Raw genomic sequence first — 19,918 nt, forward strand, 5'->3', positions numbered from 1 at the left:
TGCAGATCTGAGATATTCTAGAAACATGTGGTTTTATTGCAAGGGTCGTGGGTAAAGAGGGCTTTGCCTTCAGCCACCAGCCTCGGCTGAAGGGATGCCCCAAAGAGAGAGAGAGAGAAGAGAGGGTATGAGGTAAGGGAGGTAGCAGGGGTAAGGGAGGTAAGAGAGGTAAGAGAGGTAAGAGAGCTAAGAGTGGTAAGAGAGGTAAGAGAGGTAAGAGGGGAAAAGTAAAAAGGCTGAGGACCTTATTACAATACATTATATCTCCTTTTGTGTTGAATATTCTAATTTACTGTGACCAACCGGTGAGAGATACAAAACCTACAAACTTTGCATGCAGCCTATGAGAGCTACTATATTACCATATGATCCTATAGTCTAAACTCTAAAGACTACTTTTCTTATCTACTTTTTCCCTGATACCTTGTCAGGATGAAAAGGGGTTACATCCTTGGGTCCTTTTGTTTTCTATCCCTCAACCTATCTCCAGCTAATCACCGTCTTCCTGCCTGCCATGATCACATCTCAAAGCTGGCCTTCATTTCTATTTCACTCACAGGTTTTATATCTTTAGTATTTCTTGCCAGACAATCATATTTATAAGCTTTTCCTGTTTCATCTTTCCCAACACTGAAGAGCACACATTTCTTATAACATATTACCTTTAAATAATTTCAAATTTAAAAACTCCAACACTTGTGTCAGATGGGTCTGATTAATCTCTCATTTTTTAACTTTCATTATATTATACAAGTAGTTCTCCAAAATCTGCACTACACCACTTCTACTACTTATATCAGAAGTCTTTAGGCAGCTGATAATTTTCAAAGCAATAGACGTGTAAGTAATAGTACTCCAAATAATTAGTGAAATACTCTGAGTCTGTGAGAAAATGAAGGTTCCTGCATAGGCCAGGCTTGATGAAGTGAACCAAGGGAACTGACTCCAGATCATCACAAGCAAAGTAAACAAACAGTAGCAACAAGTGTGGGATAGAGGGAAACATCTAAAATCTCAGAGGGATTTAAAGTTTTAGAATTTGTCTTTAAGGAACATTAGGGAAAGAAAACACCTTTAAAAAATATTATGGAACAGAACTGGCTGGGGATGAAGCACGTAGAAATTGAAATGTAGGAAGAAAGCACAGTGGGGGTGTAGGGCAGTTTCTGAAGCTGAGGAATATGCACCGGAGCGAAGTAGATCTGCTCTTCATGACTCACTAAATATTTGTGTTGGGACCATTTTTTCCCCGTTTTCTGCCTTTCAACCACACACAGTATGGAAATTACTTTTAAAGTCCAGTGTGTACAGTATCACAGAAACTGTGATCTGTTGTTGAAACAACAATGGAGATTTTTCAACATACTTGCAAATGTTCAAGTCTGTAGAAGTCATTCCCAGGGCAACTTGCTAAGAGTTACTCAATATAGGAAAGAGCAATGTTAAGTTAAAGGGTACAACAAAAGAAAGCTACAGATCAGATGATAAAACCACACAAGTAGATCCATAAGCATTCATTAGCCAAATCACCATTTAAAACCATATTGATGTGTTTTTATGCAGGTTTCCTGCAGGCACAGGTAAAACCCCTGAGTCAGAGAGCACAAAGAGAGGCCCACAGCTGAGGGCACCTAGCACACAGTCTGGGTAATAAATTATTGAACTCCTGCTGCCATGAATTGTTTACCTGCTTTCCAGTGTTCAAAACTGTTTTGAAAACCTCTATGGTGAATAATTTAGAGTAGCAAACAGGTTTGCAAGTGCAGAATCTATTTGGAGATAATTTGTGAGCAGAAAGAAAACCTGTCTGTGCCAAACACCAGGAATGGGTTTGCCCAGCTGCCCAGCTGTTTTTCCTGCTTCTAATGGCAAAGATCTAGTAAGGATAAATAAGAATAGACATTGAAACAGAAGTCAAGATCACCTGAATACTAAACAAGTCTGAGCCCTGGATAAAATGGTCATGAAACTTTTTTAATCCTGAAATTCTTACCTTAATCTTCCCCTGCCTGTTTTTGCTTTGCTTGGAATTGTGGATTTCCAGAAACCCCAGAAGACTAAAACACTGCAAAATGCTTGCAAGTCCATTTGTGTGTCTTATCCTCTTAGTTGTTTAGATGCAAAGTGGAATATACAGCCTAAGCTTCCATAAGATCATCTACACCCTGAAAAACAAGTATACCAAATAAAAGTGTATTTTATCTACATAACTATAATCTCAAATCTCTGCTAGAATCATTTGTTATGTCCTTTATAACTTTCAACTGTTCTACATGGCAACTATCAACATGGCAAGAAACAATGCACAGATGAGAACACCTCTGACATACTGCAGAATAAAAGCCTACAGACAACCAGATATTAAATGTGTATATTTTGTGTGGATGCTCACATGTGACTGTGAGCAGAGTGTTAGGCAATTATGTACATATAAGTATATATATATATATATATATGTATGTATGTATATACATATATATAAGTGTGTGTATGTGTATATATATACGCGCGCACACACACACACACATATATATATGTATATTCTCTACATATGAGAAATGTAATATATCATTCAACAGCCCAGTTTCCCTTACCATTCATGGAAAAGAAAGTTGCCACCATCAGGTAACTTAGGAAGAAAAGGCCAGAAAGAAACACAACAACTAATGCAAAAAAAATTGGTAACTACTTCAATTACATGAAGGATGTGGTAACTAAATTTCATTTATTTAGCTCACTAATTGACTTTGAGGACTTTATTGCTTCACGTGAATCATTGCAGACAGATGGTATACACTTTTGCATTGTAAACTGGGCTTTTACGCAGGAGGGGAACACAATTTCCTTTGATAAAATTAATGAGATTCGCCAGAGGCAGACAGGAACACTTTTATGTTCCTGTTTACAAGTCACTCCAAAGAGGTAACTTGAGTTTCTCAAAACAAACTCTTCAAAAATAATTTTTCAAGGTAAGAAAAATGAACATGTCAAATCGCATGCAAAAAAAGTCCTGAGAAAATAATAACAGAAGTTGTCTATACAATAAGACACCCTTCTGGAAGCCTTTCCTTGGGTTGATAAAGGGACCATTAAGCCATCTACCTTGCCCTTGGGTACCACTGCACAATTCAGCCTGGTTCTCTGCATAAGCCCCACTTGGTTGTCTTCAACACTATGCTTTGTATGGAACCTAAATTTAGGGGTGACAGACAAAGAGTCCTTCCTTCAGTACTTGAACATCCAGGAGTGTTGCAATGCTGTTGTTTCCTTGCAAGGGTACTGTTAACTTAAAATGCAACATGTCTGTCTTTCCCAAGTGCAGTGGCTTTTTACACATACCTTTCGTTGGAGGCCGTTTTCTGTGGTTTCCATCCTATCTTGTGGATCTCTTTCCAGCTCTCTCACATCACACAGCATCTTTTTAAGGGACAGACAACACTGGACACGGGACAGCACTTTTTGCCTGATAAAAAGCACAACAATGTAACGGAATTTCTACCTACCCTTTTCTACTTGCACAGCTGTATGTACATATCAATCCCTTTTCTACCAGCACTAGCTTACTAGGAGCTCACGTTGAATTTCTCCAAGCTCCCATATGGAGTGACTTTCAAAGATACATTCCTTGGCCATGTAGGTTCTGTTGTTCCATCCTGCAAGTCTGATTTTTTTTTTCGCTTTTTGACCCTATTAAAACTTACTTGTTTGAAAGATCTGAGTTTATTAAATAATCCAGATAACTCTGTGACTGCCTCCTTCTCATTATCACTCTGTTAATATTTATTCTGTCTAAAATTGCTGCCAGTGGTGATTTATTTAGTCTTTTTTAAGCTGTTTGAAATAATACTTCTCTAGATTCCTGATGAAAACTCTGAAGAGCCTCCCTGCAGCTCATCAACAGAAACATCCTCATTAAATGCAAGTGCTGCTTGGACAATTGATCTGCTTTTCATTTAGTTCTTCATCTGCTTGTGCTTTATTAATTTTGTGCTATAGTCACTTTTTTTTTCTCTTACTAAATCAAGTACCTAGCAGAAGTTTATTACACTCAAGCCTCTGGCAATTTAATGCCTAATCATATAAAATGGGGAAATAAAAGAGATATTTACTAGGACCTATTTTCTATTAAAAACCCATGAAGACTAGCATTAGTTGTATTTTCCATGTATTAGCTGACAATCACAATTCTTCTGCCTACGACACAGGCAGCAGCTACTTCTTGTGCTCCTTTTGTATCCTTGATATGGGCCCCACTCTAAAACACTTCTCCATCTCTTGAAACACCATCGCAGTACCAACACATGCAAAGATCAGCTGGCCAAACATCACTTCAACCCCTCAAAGACTTTCCTCTGGGATTTCCAGACCACTGGGAAATGGTAATTTTACCATGTCTTGCTAATAGATGTTCTTTAGGTGAGCCTAAAGTGTCCTCCTGTGATATAAATGCATCTCCTTGCTTATTTCTAGATACTGCATAGTAATAGCTAGTAGATGCTCAAGGGTTTTTTTTGGGGGGGGCGTTATTTTTTACTTTATTTTTTTCTCTCTTTATTTTTTCACCAGTGGTAACAGTTACTTCTTTGCTCTAGCATTAAGCTTGTATCACTGCTCGGATGACGCTTATGCTTTAAGGAAGACAAATTAATCATTGGTTCGTTTTGCCCTAGGGCTGTCTGCACAATGTCTGTTTTCCCCATAAGTTTGGATAATTGCTTCTGTCCCTTCTTGTCACCTGTTACGGCAGAGTGCTCTCTGGACACCACTGTCTTTGACTGTCTTCTTTCTTTCAAAACTAGAAGTAGTCTTATCTTTGATTATGTCCCTCTGTGTGTGGCGAGGGTCGGGCACAGTTCCGGACCTCAGCCGGAGCCTGGTGAGGATCCCAGCCGTGCCCGGGCACTCCACTCATGGAAACTGCCCCAAACAGCACAGCACCTCGAGCAGGGCCATGGGATCGCTCCCTGCGGCTGCCTCAAGGTTCCCCTGTACCTTCAGGAGAGATGGGAATAACTCCATGCCTGGAGTAGCGCTTTGGAGCAGGGCGGGGATGGGCAGGACCGGGATGCCAGCAGGGCGGGAAGCCCCGCCAGCTGCGCATCGTCCTTCCCAAACTCCTAAGGTGTAGCTAAAGGGGGAGGTTTTTTTCTTTGATTAAAAAAAAAATAAAAAAATTCATTAAGGAGCTGTGCGGTCCCGGCGCAGCCCCGGCCGGGCGGGGGAGGCGGTGCCGGGGCGGAGCGGGGCGGGGGCCGGGGCCGGGGCCGGGGCCGGGCTGGCGGCGGTGTCCGGGCGGCTCTGCGGGATGACGGGCAGCAGCCGCCGGCCCGCAGCCGGAGCAGCCGCCCCCCGCCCGCCGGGGGGCCCGGCCGGCACCGGGATGAGCCCTGGGCAGCAGCCGCGGCGGGGACTGCGCGCCCCGCGGGCGGCGTGAGCGCCTCCCGGCCGAGCCATGGGGCAGACCGGGGTCTCCACGCTGCCCGAGCCGGCCGGCGGTGAGTACCGGGGGCGGCGGGGCCGGGGCGGGCGGTGCGGGGCTGCCGGAGCGGTGCCCGAGCGGTGCCCGGTGCCCTCGGGGCGCGGCGGGACGGGACGGGACGGGAGGAGCGGCCGCTCTCCGCCCTGGGCTCGGCGGGCCCCGCGGGGAGAGAGCCCCCGCCGAGCCCCCCGCCTCCCCCGCGCCCCGGGGCTGCTCCCCGTTAGTAAAGAAAGAAGGACGAAGGCTTCCCCTTGGTAGGGAAAGCGAAGGGAAGGAGCTCTGGCAGCTCGCCCAGGAGCGCGGCGGAGTAACCCGCCCAGCTGGTCGCTTTTAGCTCCGGGACATTTTATGTGTATGCAGACTGTTGAAAATAAATAAATAGCGGGTGAGTGGAACTGTTTCGGATTCTCCTCTCTACACCACCACCCCCGCCCCCCCATCCCCCCCCCCAAAAAAAAAAAAATAAAAAAATAAGGCAGTCCTGGTTGTTTGCAACTTTTTGGAGATACTACGAGCTTCTTCTTGGGAATGTTGTTTGGAGACATGTTAGGATAACCCGGTGTGTTTTAGTTACTGAAAAGCAGAGTGGGTCTCTTCCCACAATAATAGGATGTAGAATCTAAATTAACTTCGGCGAGGTTTGAAGTTTCCTGCGAAATTCCTGCATGCCTATTTTTCCTCAATGCCTGTTTCCTTTGCATCCACTAAAAAAAAAAAAAAAAAAAAAAAAAAAAAAAAAAAAAGAAAAAGACCTCAACCCAAAATCCTGTTATTGTTGTGGACTTTGATGCTTTAATGCTGAAGGCTGAACTTTATCCTTAATTTGCTTATTGCTGTTAATATGGGAATGTTTTGTCAAATAGGAGACAGTGCAACAAACTTTCTCTTTTCCTCTTTTATTTTTCTTTCATGGCCATTTCAGAGAATAGTTTTAGTATTAACACGCGATTTTCAGACAAACTGTTATATTCCTAGTCACACCATCCCAGTCAAAACCTTGGAGGATTTTCTCACCTGTCAAACATTGCATGAGAGAGAAATGGGACCATTTCCAATAAATGTTACCATCCTGTTGAAGGTTTCACCCGGCAGCCAGTGTGTTAGGATTGTTTCAAGGTAGTCATCGGGAAGCAGATGTAAGGAAACAGATGGACTGGTTACAATTTTTTGTTAAACTTCCTGTACAAAAAAAAGTGACCAAACTCTTAAGTGCAAAAGTCTATTATGAGAGCATTTTGCCTTGGGGGGGTCTGTATCTTGACTAAGGATAACTGTGGTGCCTGTGTTCACTTGGCTGGATGATAATGAACAATAATTGGGCTGCATTTCTAATTTCGCCTCAAAGAAAAAAAGTCACCATTGAATTCTTTCCTGATTGAGACCAAAATTTTTGATCAGGAGCAGCAAGAGGCAGGTATCTGAAGATGTAAGTTACGATGATGCTGCCTCAATATTGCCAAGTAAATTTTAGTTATCTTCATTTTAAGAGCACTGCATTGTGATGGGACAGTGGTAGCGCCTCTGGGAGGTTTCAGGGAAGAGTAATTCCACTCCACTTTCATCGCTGTTGAAATTGTTAGGAGGGTATATCCTCAACAAGAAACCATAGAGGCAAGTGTGTTTCTGGGTAGCATGGATTCTTGGGGGTGCACTCATTTGTTTTCTCTAGTCTGTTTTACTGACCTGGTCTGGACACTTAATCCATTGTGAAGTTTGGGAGGCCCTGTCCATCTGTGTCAGGGCAGGAGAATGACTTCCACTGGTTCCTGTTCCATGGGTTGCCCTTTAGGCAAGCAGGCCTAAAATCTTCGTTGATTTTGGCATGCCACGCAGCTCCAAGCCATTTAAGTCTTTGACAGCTGCTAGAGATTAGAGTTGAAGGAGATATCTGTCTTGCACACGCAGGGGCTACAAATCTGTTTTAGTGCTACGGAATCAATAGTGCATTCAGATCCCCAGTGAGCCACACAAAAGCAGCTGTGAGGAGTTGCTTGCCTGTTTGCTTCCTTTTTCCCCAACCATGCCAGCCTGGAGGGCTCAGACCCTGCCCTCTGAGCTCTGCTGTGCCCTTGCAGGGCTCAGAGGAGCTGTTGGCTCTGTGCAGGGGAGGGCACTACTAGTAAACCACCATGGGGCCTTCAGGTAACTGGTAAAGTGAACTTTGATGTAGCAATGTAAAGGAAATGATTTTTCCTGAACGTCACAGAGTGACTTAGAAGAGATAAAATATATGCATAATGCAATACTCAGGATGGACCTCAGCCAGTGTCCTTAAGGGTTGGGTTTTTAAGATTTCCTTTAAATTAAGCTCTTTTACTCTCAGAAATGTAAATATATGTTGAAGTACTCAAGCAGATTGAGTTCCTAGTGTCACTTTCCCATTGGGTTAAGGGCAGCACTGACATCTAATTATAAAAATCAGAAGTCTTTCTCGACTGGGCAGATGTAGACTCATACCAGATGGATTAGCATGCCTGAGAAGAGAGGAAGAATTTCAGATTTTTATACTCCATTGGAACTTTCTTCAGCAATACTGTTGTACTAGTTTGCCATCAGCTGCATGTGAGTGGGTGTTGAAGTGTTGAAGTGTTTTGGACAGGAGGATCTGGGCTTTAATCCTCTCTCATAACTATGAATGGTAGATGGCAAAGCAGGTCTTGGATTGCCTGGTTGGTGTCCGTAGGCAGCTTTTGCTGTTTCTCCTAGGTTACAGCTTTCCAGTCATTTACATAGGTTTTTTTAAAGTTTGTTTGTTATTTGCCATGGTTAGAAAATGTGGGCAAACACCAAGAGGAGCTTGGGAAGATGCTATAGACAGTATAGATATGTGGATGAGTGCATATTATCCTTTCTCATTTTCCTTCCTCTTCTCTGATTTTCCCACGCCTGGCAGGACTTGATTAATGTGCTCTCTCCCCATTTACTGGTTGGAGTTGAGTGCTTTTGGGGGTTATCAGCCATTGTGTGCAAAAGCTATCACTTCTACTTTCTGATCTACAGCTTATCAAAGGGCAGCAGAGCTATATGCTTTTTTCAGTTTGTTGTTGTTTTTTTTTTTGTTTTTGTTTTTGTTTTTGTTTTTTTTTTTTTTTTTTTTGGATTTGTTCTTTGGTAGTTCAGTATCAGCCGTAGCACAGAAAAACCAACAGTGGAGACATGATCAGCATATCAGGAAGGTAGCATTTCAAAGCAGAACTAGTTAGGTGACAGAAGATTTTTGTTGTTCCTTGAGTAGTGTTGCCTTGTCAAGAATGAAATTTCCAGTAAAAACAGACCTTGTTAGTGCTCCTAGGAATAGGTCAGGCAGCTCAGCATGCAGTTGGAGCACAAGCAGAGGGTATGGAAAGGGGTAGGACAAGTTGCAAAGGGAAGGTCCTGGGAAATTCTTGCTCCCTGGTCAGGGTGCTCAGTGGGGCCAGCTGAAGATCAGGGTCAGACCCCTGTGCTCGCCTCCTGTGCCAAGGATGTGATCTGCAGGGCTGTTTGCTCTGGGGTGGAGGAGAGTTCCTCTCCTCACTTACGTTTTGCAGAAACAGAGCACAAACTGTCTGGCTTGCTTTTCATCCCTTTACAGAGACACATTTTTTTTTCAAGGGCATGAAAATGTACTTCAACAGCACAGGAAAACCATTTCCCACCCAGCTCCCCCCATGAGATGAAAGCAGTCACTGGTAGGATCTTGTTGTTTGTTGACCTTGGCACTTGGTGAAATGATTCTCATAGGTCAGAAGTGAACATGTTTCTCAGACTGCTGCTTTTCATCTCTCATGGCTTTATGGGATTTCCTGTTCATGGACAAGGAAACAGCAGCTTCACCTGTGTCTGTGCAGATGAATTGTAATTGTGTTAACTGGGCAAGCTTGTCATAATCCTGAAATGAAATGGAAAACTAATATTTGCTTCAGCACTTTTAGGTGTTGGTAAACAAACTAAATGGTTATCCATGGAGAAATTCCAAGACTTGTCTAGTAGAAGTTATTCCAGTGCTCTGTGTTAGTAGCTACTTGTGAGCCTTACTGAGGGCACTGTTGAGGACCAAGCCCTCCTGTTCCTGAGGAGTTGGACATGTAGATGCTTAGCCATAGACCTAAATTCTCATTCTGACTCAGTCCAGTGTGACTCTGAATGTGCAGAAAAGCCCTCAGAGAAATAATTCTTAAAGGGTTAAAAAAGGAAATTGATTTTTCTTCTCTGGCTATTTTTCCTTTCTAAAGTGAAAGAACTTTGAAACTCATTGCACTTTACAGGAAGGCATTTCAAAGCACATACAGGTGCAGTGAACTACTCCCAACACACCTATCAGCTGGTCATTTCAGGTTTTGCTGCACTTGAAAAAGTGGAAAGCAGAGCTATTGAGATGAAATGGTAACTTCCATTTGACATGAAACCTCAAATGATATGTCCACAGCCACAAAGGACATTCTTAGCAGAGAGCCTCATCTTCCTTATTTTTTTTCTTGAGATTTAAATTGGTTGGGGACTTTGAGGCTGAACCCTCATAAGACTACATTGGGAATCCTATTCAATTTTCCCTTCTTCTTTATGCTTTTGTAAGTTATGCAAGAGTTTTAAGTACAATATAATGGTGTACTGTTTTCATTTGCTACTGAATTTCTATCCAAAACTTTTCAGCTTTTGAGAAAACTCTTTCTTCACCCTACCAATGTTGTCAGATGGGACTACAGTTGTGACAGCTCTAGAATTTGGGTTAATTAAGTATGTAATCTGCCTTTGACTTCAGGCTGATGGAGTGGGTATTTTGGATGCCTTGTCAAAGGTATAAAACCCCCATGTTTTCAAACAGAATGAGTAGCCATGAAGTTGCCTGCTACTAATGGGAACTGGAAGACCTCTTTTTGAAAGTTCGTGCTTGTGTTTCTTGAGCTGAAACGTGAAAAGCAATGGCAACTGCTGGAAGCAGTAGGTCTCATCATGCTCCCAACACCATGATTCTGATTTGTGCTGTTGGCGAGGGTCTGAATGTAAGCGTGTGGAATGAATTGCTATTTATAGGGAAAAAATTGTGCACCCTTTTAAGTATAGCATGTTTATGGAATATAAAGTGTACATGCTGCCTCATGCTGTGTGATCCTCCGGAGCAGAGCGGTGCCCCCGCAGCCGCGGCTCCTCAGCTGCAGCAATTCCTCACTGCAGAGGAGGCTGCAACATGAGCCTGCAGCCTGGGCCATGGCCGAGAACACGGGTCTCATAAGGACACAGGGCACCGGCCACACCAGAGGGACCATGTGTGTGTGAAAACAAAGGTGTGATGCTCAACAGGTTGGTGTCTCACTTCTTCTCCCTCCGTGGCTGCGTCACGGATGACCAGAATTTCTCCTGGTTTAGCTGCCAGGGTACGTGACCTTTCATGTCCGGCCTGCTGGCTGAGGTATCTCCATGTGCTGATGTTTGGTGGCCGCTAATCACCTGTTCGCAGCGTTAATCATCAGCTTCCTCATCTGCCATGAGGAGAAGGAGAGCTCCCGGGCAGGGGGCAGAGCCCTGCTGGCTGCTGTGTTTGCGTGGGGGTTGTCTTCTCAGATGACCACCCCGATACTTCCCCCAGATGAAAAGCTCCTGGAAGATCTTGTTTCCTGCTGAGCCCCCTGTGCTAAGCCCCATTGACAACTGATCCCATGCCGCTGGATCCCAGCCACCCCTTGGATCAGTTGTCCTTCCTTCCTAGATCCTCTTCCTTGGCTTTCTTACTGCTCCTGAGTAATATAGCCTTGTCCTTAGGTGGTGTTTTCTGTTACAGATTTCAAAATGCTTTCCAGTCCTTTTTATTTCCTTCCTTGGTTTAAATGGGAAAACTCACACCACAAGGAAGCAGGACAGCACTAAGATAGCCAGGAGGAAACCAAAGAGCTCTCAAATCCTCATCAGTGTTTGCATCATATCACAGTCCAGCCTATTAAAAACAGAAAAGGGTTGCACGTTTATATCTTTCTTTATATGTTTTTCCTTAAAGTTTTCCTTTATTCATTTTGGACACTGAAGCTTTTTGAGATTTAAAAAATGTAACATTGCAGAAAAATACTTCTGAATTGATGTTGGTATGAGTTTGTTTTTCCCTCAATTAGTTGTTTTAAAACACAGTGCTGAGTGCTCTTAATGCCTTGGGTCAATCACTGATGAATTTTTAAAAATACATCAGCAAACAGCCTGCTCCCAGAACTTACTTCTGTCCATCATATTAAAATCGTAACAGTGGCAGAGCATCAAGAGGGTTAATACCAAATCTGTGTCAATGATAGCTTTGTGAAAATGAAGTTTTATATGAAAAGGTGAGGCCTGTGTTGCCTTTTTCTTCTCTGATTACTGCATTGGTTTCATGTGAATTAAAATGATGTTTTGCCTAGCAGAGTTAGGCTGTGATACAGCTGTCCTAACATTTGAAACCATGTGAGCAAAACCAGTTCTGTTCCGAAAGATCAGCCTGCTTTCCTGACCCCTGAGAATGGGCTTTTTTTACTAGTTTAAGTTTTTTTACTAGTTTTACTAGTTTTAAGATGTCTTCACTCTGACCATGCCCAAACTGCCAGCAAATCCTCATCAGGCAGATGCACCATAGTCATTTCAGTGTTATTTAATCCTTTTTGTATTTTCTAAATCTGAGCATTTTAATGTGTTGCCCAGTAAAAGCTCAAGAATGGTGCAGAGGCCTTGGATTTTGCTTGGGCTTTAAAGCCTGGACTATTTCATGATCTGTGCAAACAGGTCATGTAGTTTATGATCTAGAGATAATTCACAAAAAATACAGGCAATCTCTAATATTTATTGATTTTAGCTAACTTAGTGATTTGCACAATTAGAATAACTGTGATATATGATGAAACTTGATGTTTTCACTGCTATCATAACTTACACTTTCAGCTTAAAACATTGCTGACAAGACTTAGAGACACACAGGGACTCTTTCAAGCTTAAGAGCTTTTCTTTATTGCTGTAAGCTTCAGCTCAGGAAGTGAACTCTTGACTGGGGATTTGTCACCCCTGGTTTTATTTCTGGGGTTTGCAACATTGTTGATGCACACTTAAATGATTATTGTTTCACTTGAGTCTTTCTGCTGAGGAGAAGGACAGGGCTGGCTCTCCATGCCTTCTGCCTTCATGGCTGTAGAGCAAGTGCAGGTAACAGAAGGAAAGTGATGTGGATCTCAACTTCTGCTTGGTAGTCAGATCAACTGAGTAAAATAGCATTTGTCATGAATGAAATTTGGTCTGAATGCCCAGGAAACCTCATGGGAGGGCAGCCTGTCAGGGAGAGGATGGTGTATTGAAGAAACAAACTACCACAATGGGAGCCTGGAAACCAGAGTGTGGAAAGTTCCTTGCCTGTGACAGAGGGTTTTGAACAGATAATTTCTAAGGTCCCTTCCAACCCCAAAGACTGTGATTCTAAGAGCCAGGCTTTGCATTCAGTTCAGTCTGCTGCAGTCGGGTGCATCAGTGATCCTCTCTCTCAAACCAGGAGCTGGGAAGCCAGCTCCATGTGTCAATGTCCATGTCTGCATCCTCAGCAGACTGCAGCCTCTGCTGGCATATCCCAGTGTAAGTATTGTTGGGTGGATGTCTGGAGCAATAGGAGTTCATGGAAGAGCCCCAGCTGTAGTTCCTGTAGGGAGTGAGATGCCCAGGATACATGTTCCTAGCCAATGTTTGCCCCTGTGGCCATGGAAAGTCTCAGTGTGGCTTATACATCTCTCACCTCTACTGTTGAAGGGATTTTAGTGCTTGGGCACCTAACAAGTGAATTTCAGTCAGCAGCAGCTTCCTGAGTTAAAAACATGGTGTGATGTGAGTAGTAAGGGAGGGTCCAGTTTGTCACTCTTTTCCCAGTTGCTCTCCTTGCTTATAAGCCCCAGAGATCAACTTACCTGAAGCATTTATGTCATAACAGGCAATATAAAGTCAGCCAGGCTGGAAGCTCATCTCTGTGGGCTTTTTTTCCCTCACTTTTTTCCTCCCTAAGATCCTGGATGAATCAACAAAGAAATTACACTTTCATTGCATGCTTATGAAAGAGATTTAGTGGGATATAATCGAGTAATTTGAGTCACGTTACAACTTAAAGTCCCTCTAAGGTGGTGTGAAATGATTTTTAGATACTAGTTGTCTTTATGAGGAGAAAAAAACCCAAACAGTTCATTGCCAAGAAATTAGATGTGTTTAAATTATGTATTTATAATGTGTTATATTTTATTTCATTGTTAATTATTCAGAACTGGCTGTGCATTTCCTTCCCTGTAAATTCATTCACTGTGTCTGAAGGTTACTGGTTTGTTTCTTGGAGTTTTATAGATTTATTGCATATCTGAGGGGAAGGAAGTGTTGGTTTTGGCACAGATGCTAAGAATATTCTTGTTCTGAAAATGTTCTAGTGCACTGAAAATCTGGCCTCTTTTATGTTGATACAGAGGAGGGTGTAGTGGTTTTACTGCCTTACACATTTTACCACCATGCATGATTCTCCTATTCTCATAGATTGTTCAAGTGACTGATAAAAAAGGAGAATATTGGTATTAATAATTAGTACTAAAAATTCATATGAGGTTTAAAACAATTGCATTAATTGCAGGGTAGTTCCTGTGCTTAAATTCTGGAAGGAAAGTTTTGGAAGGCTGGCCTGACTCTTACGAGAGGACACTAGATTTGATCTCTTGGAAAAACAATGCTGTTGTTTATTCTTGCTTGAATATTGCTGCTTTTGACACATAGAAATAGGGTATGGAAGAAATAAGTGAGACATAATAGAGACTCTGTCTGTGCAAGGGAATGAACAGTAAAGTAGACAACTAAGACTGTGGATAAAGCCATTTTCTTTAAGAGCTGGACAAAGACCAAGCAGAAATAGTATATATACTTTAGCTGGAGGGGAAAGTAATAAGACTGTAGCAAAACAAGAGCCAGCAAGAAAAAAAGAGGTATTAACTACAAAGCATTGCAGAAATTACCTGACTGTCACTCTGCTTGAAAAGCTTTTTGTTGGGCAGTCCTGTCGTGTAACTGTGTCATGTTACAGAGAGAACATGATTCTGAAATGAGGAAGAAAGTGTGTGTTGGAAAAGCCTGGGGGAATTCTCAGAAACCTGAAACTGAAAAAACAAGAATCTTGGACACTTACAGCAACACCTCTCTCTTAACTCCTCCCTGCACTTCTCCTCCTGCTGATTTAATTTTCCCATTGCTACCGCGGGCAAGCAGGGAAGAAGAGGAGAGCAGATTTTAGCCAGATCCAGCAAGATGAACAGTGTGTTTCTGAAACATTTAATGCACCTGGAAACTGTAGCATAGTTTGAAGTGCATAGTAAAAATGTGCTGAAGGAAAAAAAAAGGTATTTAATGTCACTATTGGATCTCTAGGATTAAGTATTTTTCAAGGAGAAAAAGAGGGAAACAGAATGTACCTTTTTAGCTGACATCCATGAATGTTGAAAAAAAGCTAAGCATTATTTTGAATACATTTTAAACCATTAAGAAAAGCTTATGACTTCGCAGGTTTTTCTAGTCAGTAAGAGAAGCTGGACACAAAAATTGATACCTGTCATTGCACACTGTATCTATTGCATAGACCAGTTCTTAGTTTGGCAATGGCTGCAGTGGCTGCAGCTCAGCCCTGTTAAGGTACAAGCCTTTTTCAGCTGCTTCAGTGTAAAATCAGCAAGATCTGATAGCATGTAAGAAAAAAGCCAGAGATAATCACTCTGTCGTGGTCTGGAAGGGTTTGTGTTGCCCAGCTCTGAAATCTTCCACGAGTATTCATCAGTCCTGAAGATGGGTCTTGTTTGATAATTAAATAATTGAATATTGTTCCCCCCCCCTCCCTTGCTACAGATGGAGCATGTCAGGCCTGAAAGTCATAGACCATGGACATAAATGAGCACAAATGATTGAAGTCATGCCATGGATCTTTGTGGTTTTACCTTTCCACCAGCTGTCCTTAGGCATCTGTTTGTAGAGGAAACATCGCTCTCTCTCTCTCTTTCTGTAGCTCATCCTACATTGCATTCAGGGTTTCCTCAACCACAGAAGAGAAATATTGCAGGAAACATCACCAGAAGGTGAGATGAACCAAAAAACCAAAATAGCATTGCTGTATGAAATCCTTGTTAGGTGAGTTCACTGTGATGAAGAAATCAGCTGAAGACAACTAGTGAATTATCCTACTGCTGTGGTTAATTCTTTCTTTAGTTTTGCAGGGAAGCCTTCCTGCCTGTGGTTTAGCAGATAACATCATTACACCCTGACAGTCCCTGGATGGGAATGCTACTGGTTGGCATATTTGGCAACCTGTTTTTTTCCCTGAGAGCCTCTATATAGCAGCAGGACAGAACTGAGACCAGTGTCCTTATGTAGCAGGGAGGTGTCTGGTGGCACAGATGAGTTTTTCTTAACCTCCTAAGAATTGATACATCCTCCATATATATGGGCCCAGAGGTTTCTTTCCTTCAGTTTAGATTTTTTCTTTTTTGTGCAGTAAATAAGACTGGGTGGAGAGAAAAGGAGGAACAAATGCAGAGCTGCTAATTAAATTAGCCATTTCCTAGAAACAAATAGCAGGCACTTCAATCTCATTAAAAAATATCAGTATGGAGCCCATTCTTTCTGGTTTAAGTGATTACTTATGTATCCAGATGTCAATGCAGAGAAAACTTGCCAATGTAGAGAGGTTCATTTTGTCTTGCTGTGTATATTTCCTTATAATTCAGTCTTTGCACCTACAATTTTTGGTGCCATTTAAAAAAAAAATATTTTTTTAACATAAGGAGTAGTTGCAAAAGTTTTGAGATTAAAAATGTCCTTCTTGTGGGGTGAAAAAAAAAGAGTGTTTGAGGTGAGAAAGAAGGGAGGGAAACTGGGATAATGCTGAAACGGTGCAAGAGATGATGCTTCAAGGAGATGGGTAGTAAAATAGGAAGCCTTTTATGAGGACTTCCAGTAGCCCTCTTTAGTCTGGCATCTTACTAGAAAGTTAGGTGAGAAAAGCAACCATTAGTTTATCTCAATGCATTTATTGTTGGTATCATATTGATGGCTCTTTTTGTGACACATTGGCAGGAGCGTTTTTCTTCTAACCCAGGAACTATGAGTGAAGTCCGACCGAGCGATGCACATTTGTGTAGAGTCACATATACTCACCGAAGTTTTTAGCATCTGACTAGGATTGATGTCATATTCTGCTGTAAATGTCCTTAGCACAATTTTCAAGATAACTGACAATTTTTCAAAATATTTGTTGTGTCCAATAAAATACAGAAACCAGAAGTCTGGTAGTAGCAATTGTTTGTAGTTGTAGGAAGGGTACATGAGAGAAGGTGAGAGATAGAGCAATGCTCCCCAGAGCTCCCCAGTAGTAGAATAAGGCAGGTTTAGGACATGTGGTAGGTTAAGAGTGCCTTCAATAGTAGGGATTTGCTCTGGGCCTTCCCAGTTCTGAATAGCTGCCATCAGAAGTAAATTGGATGCTTCTGTTCTGTGGATACAGCCCTGCATCTCCTCCACTGTCTCTGTATTTGCCTGAAAAGAAAGCCCCTTGTATTAAACTGCATGTCAGTGAAATTAGTGATGAGAACTTTTCCTTGCACGAAAACCTACCTAATGGTTTTTAGTTACAGTCCTTGCAGTATTTTCACCAATTACTCACCTGTTACTACCAGCAGAGTTTTGTACTTGTAAAAAGAATATCCAGGTACATGCAGACAAGTACTATGACTTCCTATTAATTTGAGATTACATTCTTTTCAACAGCTTGACCAAAGCACACCAGGGGCAGTATTCTAGCACTGTACATTTAGCCCTGGCTTTACACCCTAGCTTGTTTTAGTTATGAAATTGGTGGGTTTATTAAAATATTATATGGAGTCAAAGGTCCTTTCTAAAAGCCAGCGTGCAGGTCCATGGATTCCAGAGTATTTAGTAAAGAGGCACTTCCCTCTGCACGAATAACAAGAGCCACTTCATATGCTGTGTTTGTGTTTTTCCATGCTCAGTTGCCTCCCTGGGGAGCAGGTGCTGATCCCAGAGTGCTGCCACTGCTGAGGAAGGGAACTGTGCATCCCCATGAGCTCCACAATCCAGCCAGGGGTCATTCCCAGCCTGTGTGCTGGCCCTTTTACTGCATAAAAGTGTGCAGTATTAGTGATAAACCATGGTATTCCTAGCATATTAGGCAAATACAGTCTTTTGTCTTGCTCTGAGTGTGAAGAAAATGTGTGTGCCATAGTAATCCTTCCTTTTTTTCCCCCTTGTTATTCATTACTTTTTTCTCCTCAACTTTTCTCAAAGCTAAACTTCCCACAAAATTCAATTATACTTTAAAAGTCTGTGTTGTCATGAAAGATAATTAAAAGTCCACTCAAACCTTTGATTCCCACGTGGTTTAAACAACAGAATGTTAAAGTTAGCAGAGAGGCTGACTGAAGTAGGAAGAGGCGGTGTTGGTGATGAAGCAGTTTGGATTGGAAGCTTTGAGGACACATCTGAAGGTTTTTCATCATCCTCAGAGCAGGTGTTACCTGAAATAGGATCCTGTTTTCCCTGGTACCTTGACACAATCCAGGGACCCTTTCCTTTAGTTGGCTGCTCCAGCATTACTGAGCTGATTAGGCGAGGGCTGATTTACTGTGGGTCACTGGCTGGGTGCTTGCCCAGGCTGTTCCTCCTCGTGCTGACATCTGTCCAAAACTAGAGGCAGCCTTTCAAGTGCAAGGCTGCTTACAAACCCTCTTGTATGGGCCATGTACATGTTCACAAATATGAAACTAAAGTCTTCTGGTTTAAGTGAAAATACTTATGGAACTGGTTCTCAGTGACCACTATTCATAAATGCACAAAATGCCATAACATTTGTCAAAAAGCTTCTGAGTGGGATACATCTTGCATTTCTGTACTTTTCGGTTTAGTATGTTATTCATGATCCAATACAATTAAATATATATATATATAAAGAGCCAGTTAACACTTGATTTTGTTTAATTTCATTCCTTCTAGAACAAGAAATTATTCAGTGAAGGTTAGTAGTGCTTTTCTAGCACTTTTTTTAAACCTGAGTCAGACTGTGCTGCTGTGCTTACCTATATTCCTTGCATTCTTCATTTTTATTGATACACAGAAAACTTCCTACTAAATACAGAAATCTTCTGTTTTTCTTATTGTGGCTTTTATGTGTTCTATCACCAGGTTTTTCCCTGATCTACCATAGCTCTTGTGAGCACAGCATGTGAAAGACAATGCTTGCCCACAGCAAGGAGTTGCGTGGTGTGATGCACCAGTCCCTTTTTGGGTCTCTCCTGGTGTTAAAATTACCACTCTCTCCCAAAGTTCAGCATCCAGCTAGGGTGAAAAGTGAGTACAGGGTCTAAAAATGTTGAATATGTGTGCCAAGTACTTGAATGTTAGCAAGAGTGGGAGGGAGGTTTAAGGGAAATTGTAAACCTTTTTCAAGGCAAGAAAATTACTGAACTCTTTATCATTTCTTTTCATTTCCAAAATGTCACTGCTTCTTGCTAAGCTCAAAAACGTTGCCATCATTTATTTGTAAGCTGCCCGAAGGTGCTCTTTTAAAGAATAATTATTAACCTTTCTATTTCAAAACCTGTTCCTATACAAAGCATTTTTCACTGGAGGTGGAGTTACAAGGCAGTTTTTTTCAGTATGGCATAGAATTTTTCAGGAGGTGTTTTCTGAGAGAGGTAAATTGCCAGGGATTGCAGGAAGGCCCTCTGTTCCTTCAGTTGAGATTGGAGCTCAACAGGTTTAAAATCACACAAAGAATCACTGAGGAGTGGCTGTGAAGACATTGTGACTTGCAGAGGGGCTCAGGGACTGTGTTTGACTCCTGCCTGCCATTCCAGGGCTCCAGTGTTCCCTCTGTGCCTACTGGGCGGGGGGAAAAGATCATCCATCCATCACCTGTGGGATCTCTGCTTTCCTTTCCCTCCTTGGATCTCCACAGTGATGTTATTTTGGGGGCTGCTGGATGGGAAGAGCAGAGACCCAAGCAAGCCCTTCCTGCCAGGATGGACTGCTCACCTCTGGGCAGGCCCTCGGAGAGAGACCCTGTGGAAGTACCACCAGTGGAAACAGTGATTGCTCATTCCTTTGTGGGACACTTTGTCCGTGTGTTAACTAGGTCTCCATTGTTAACTAAGCAGATAAATAGCCCTTTCTCTCCCTTGTTGGGTGCATTAGCTGCTGGGTGAGTTGCAGAAAGCCCAGGATGAGAAACAGTCAGTTCAGGCATAAATTGCAAACAGGAATTTTTGAAGTATTCCTGTGGGCTTTCCTAAGAAATGGCTCACTTTCCCAGGGACTGATGGAAACAGGCAAGCACTCTGTCACATAATGTTCCCTCTCTAGGAAAAATATTTGGTAGTAGTTTAAAAAAGAAAGCTTTATAGAGCTTAAATAATGCCAAAGATGAATTTGGTGAAGACT

General features: G+C 42.3%; 1 protein-coding gene across 3 annotated transcripts in view; it reads left to right on the forward strand.

Annotated features, from left to right (window-relative positions):
- The window catches only part of PHACTR2 (phosphatase and actin regulator 2), a 103,458-nt gene that overhangs the window by 22,761 nt on the left and 60,779 nt on the right, over nt 1-19,918 (forward strand). The window contains exon 1 of one of the 3 annotated variants that reach the window (XM_083856082.1): nt 5,010-5,495. The exons of 1 other annotated variant lie outside the window; for it this stretch is intronic. In XM_083856082.1, the coding sequence (XP_083712208.1) occupies nt 5,453-5,495 (43 nt within the window). In that variant the 5' untranslated portion in view covers nt 5,010-5,452. Of the gene's footprint in view, nt 1-5,009; nt 5,496-19,918 lie in introns of those variants that run through there. One more of the 3 variants, XM_083856084.1, reaches the window with a different exon arrangement.

This window comes from Zosterops lateralis (genome assembly GCF_965231275.1).
Source record: "Zosterops lateralis genome assembly, chromosome: 3".
NCBI lineage: Eukaryota > Metazoa > Chordata > Aves > Passeriformes > Zosteropidae > Zosterops > Zosterops lateralis.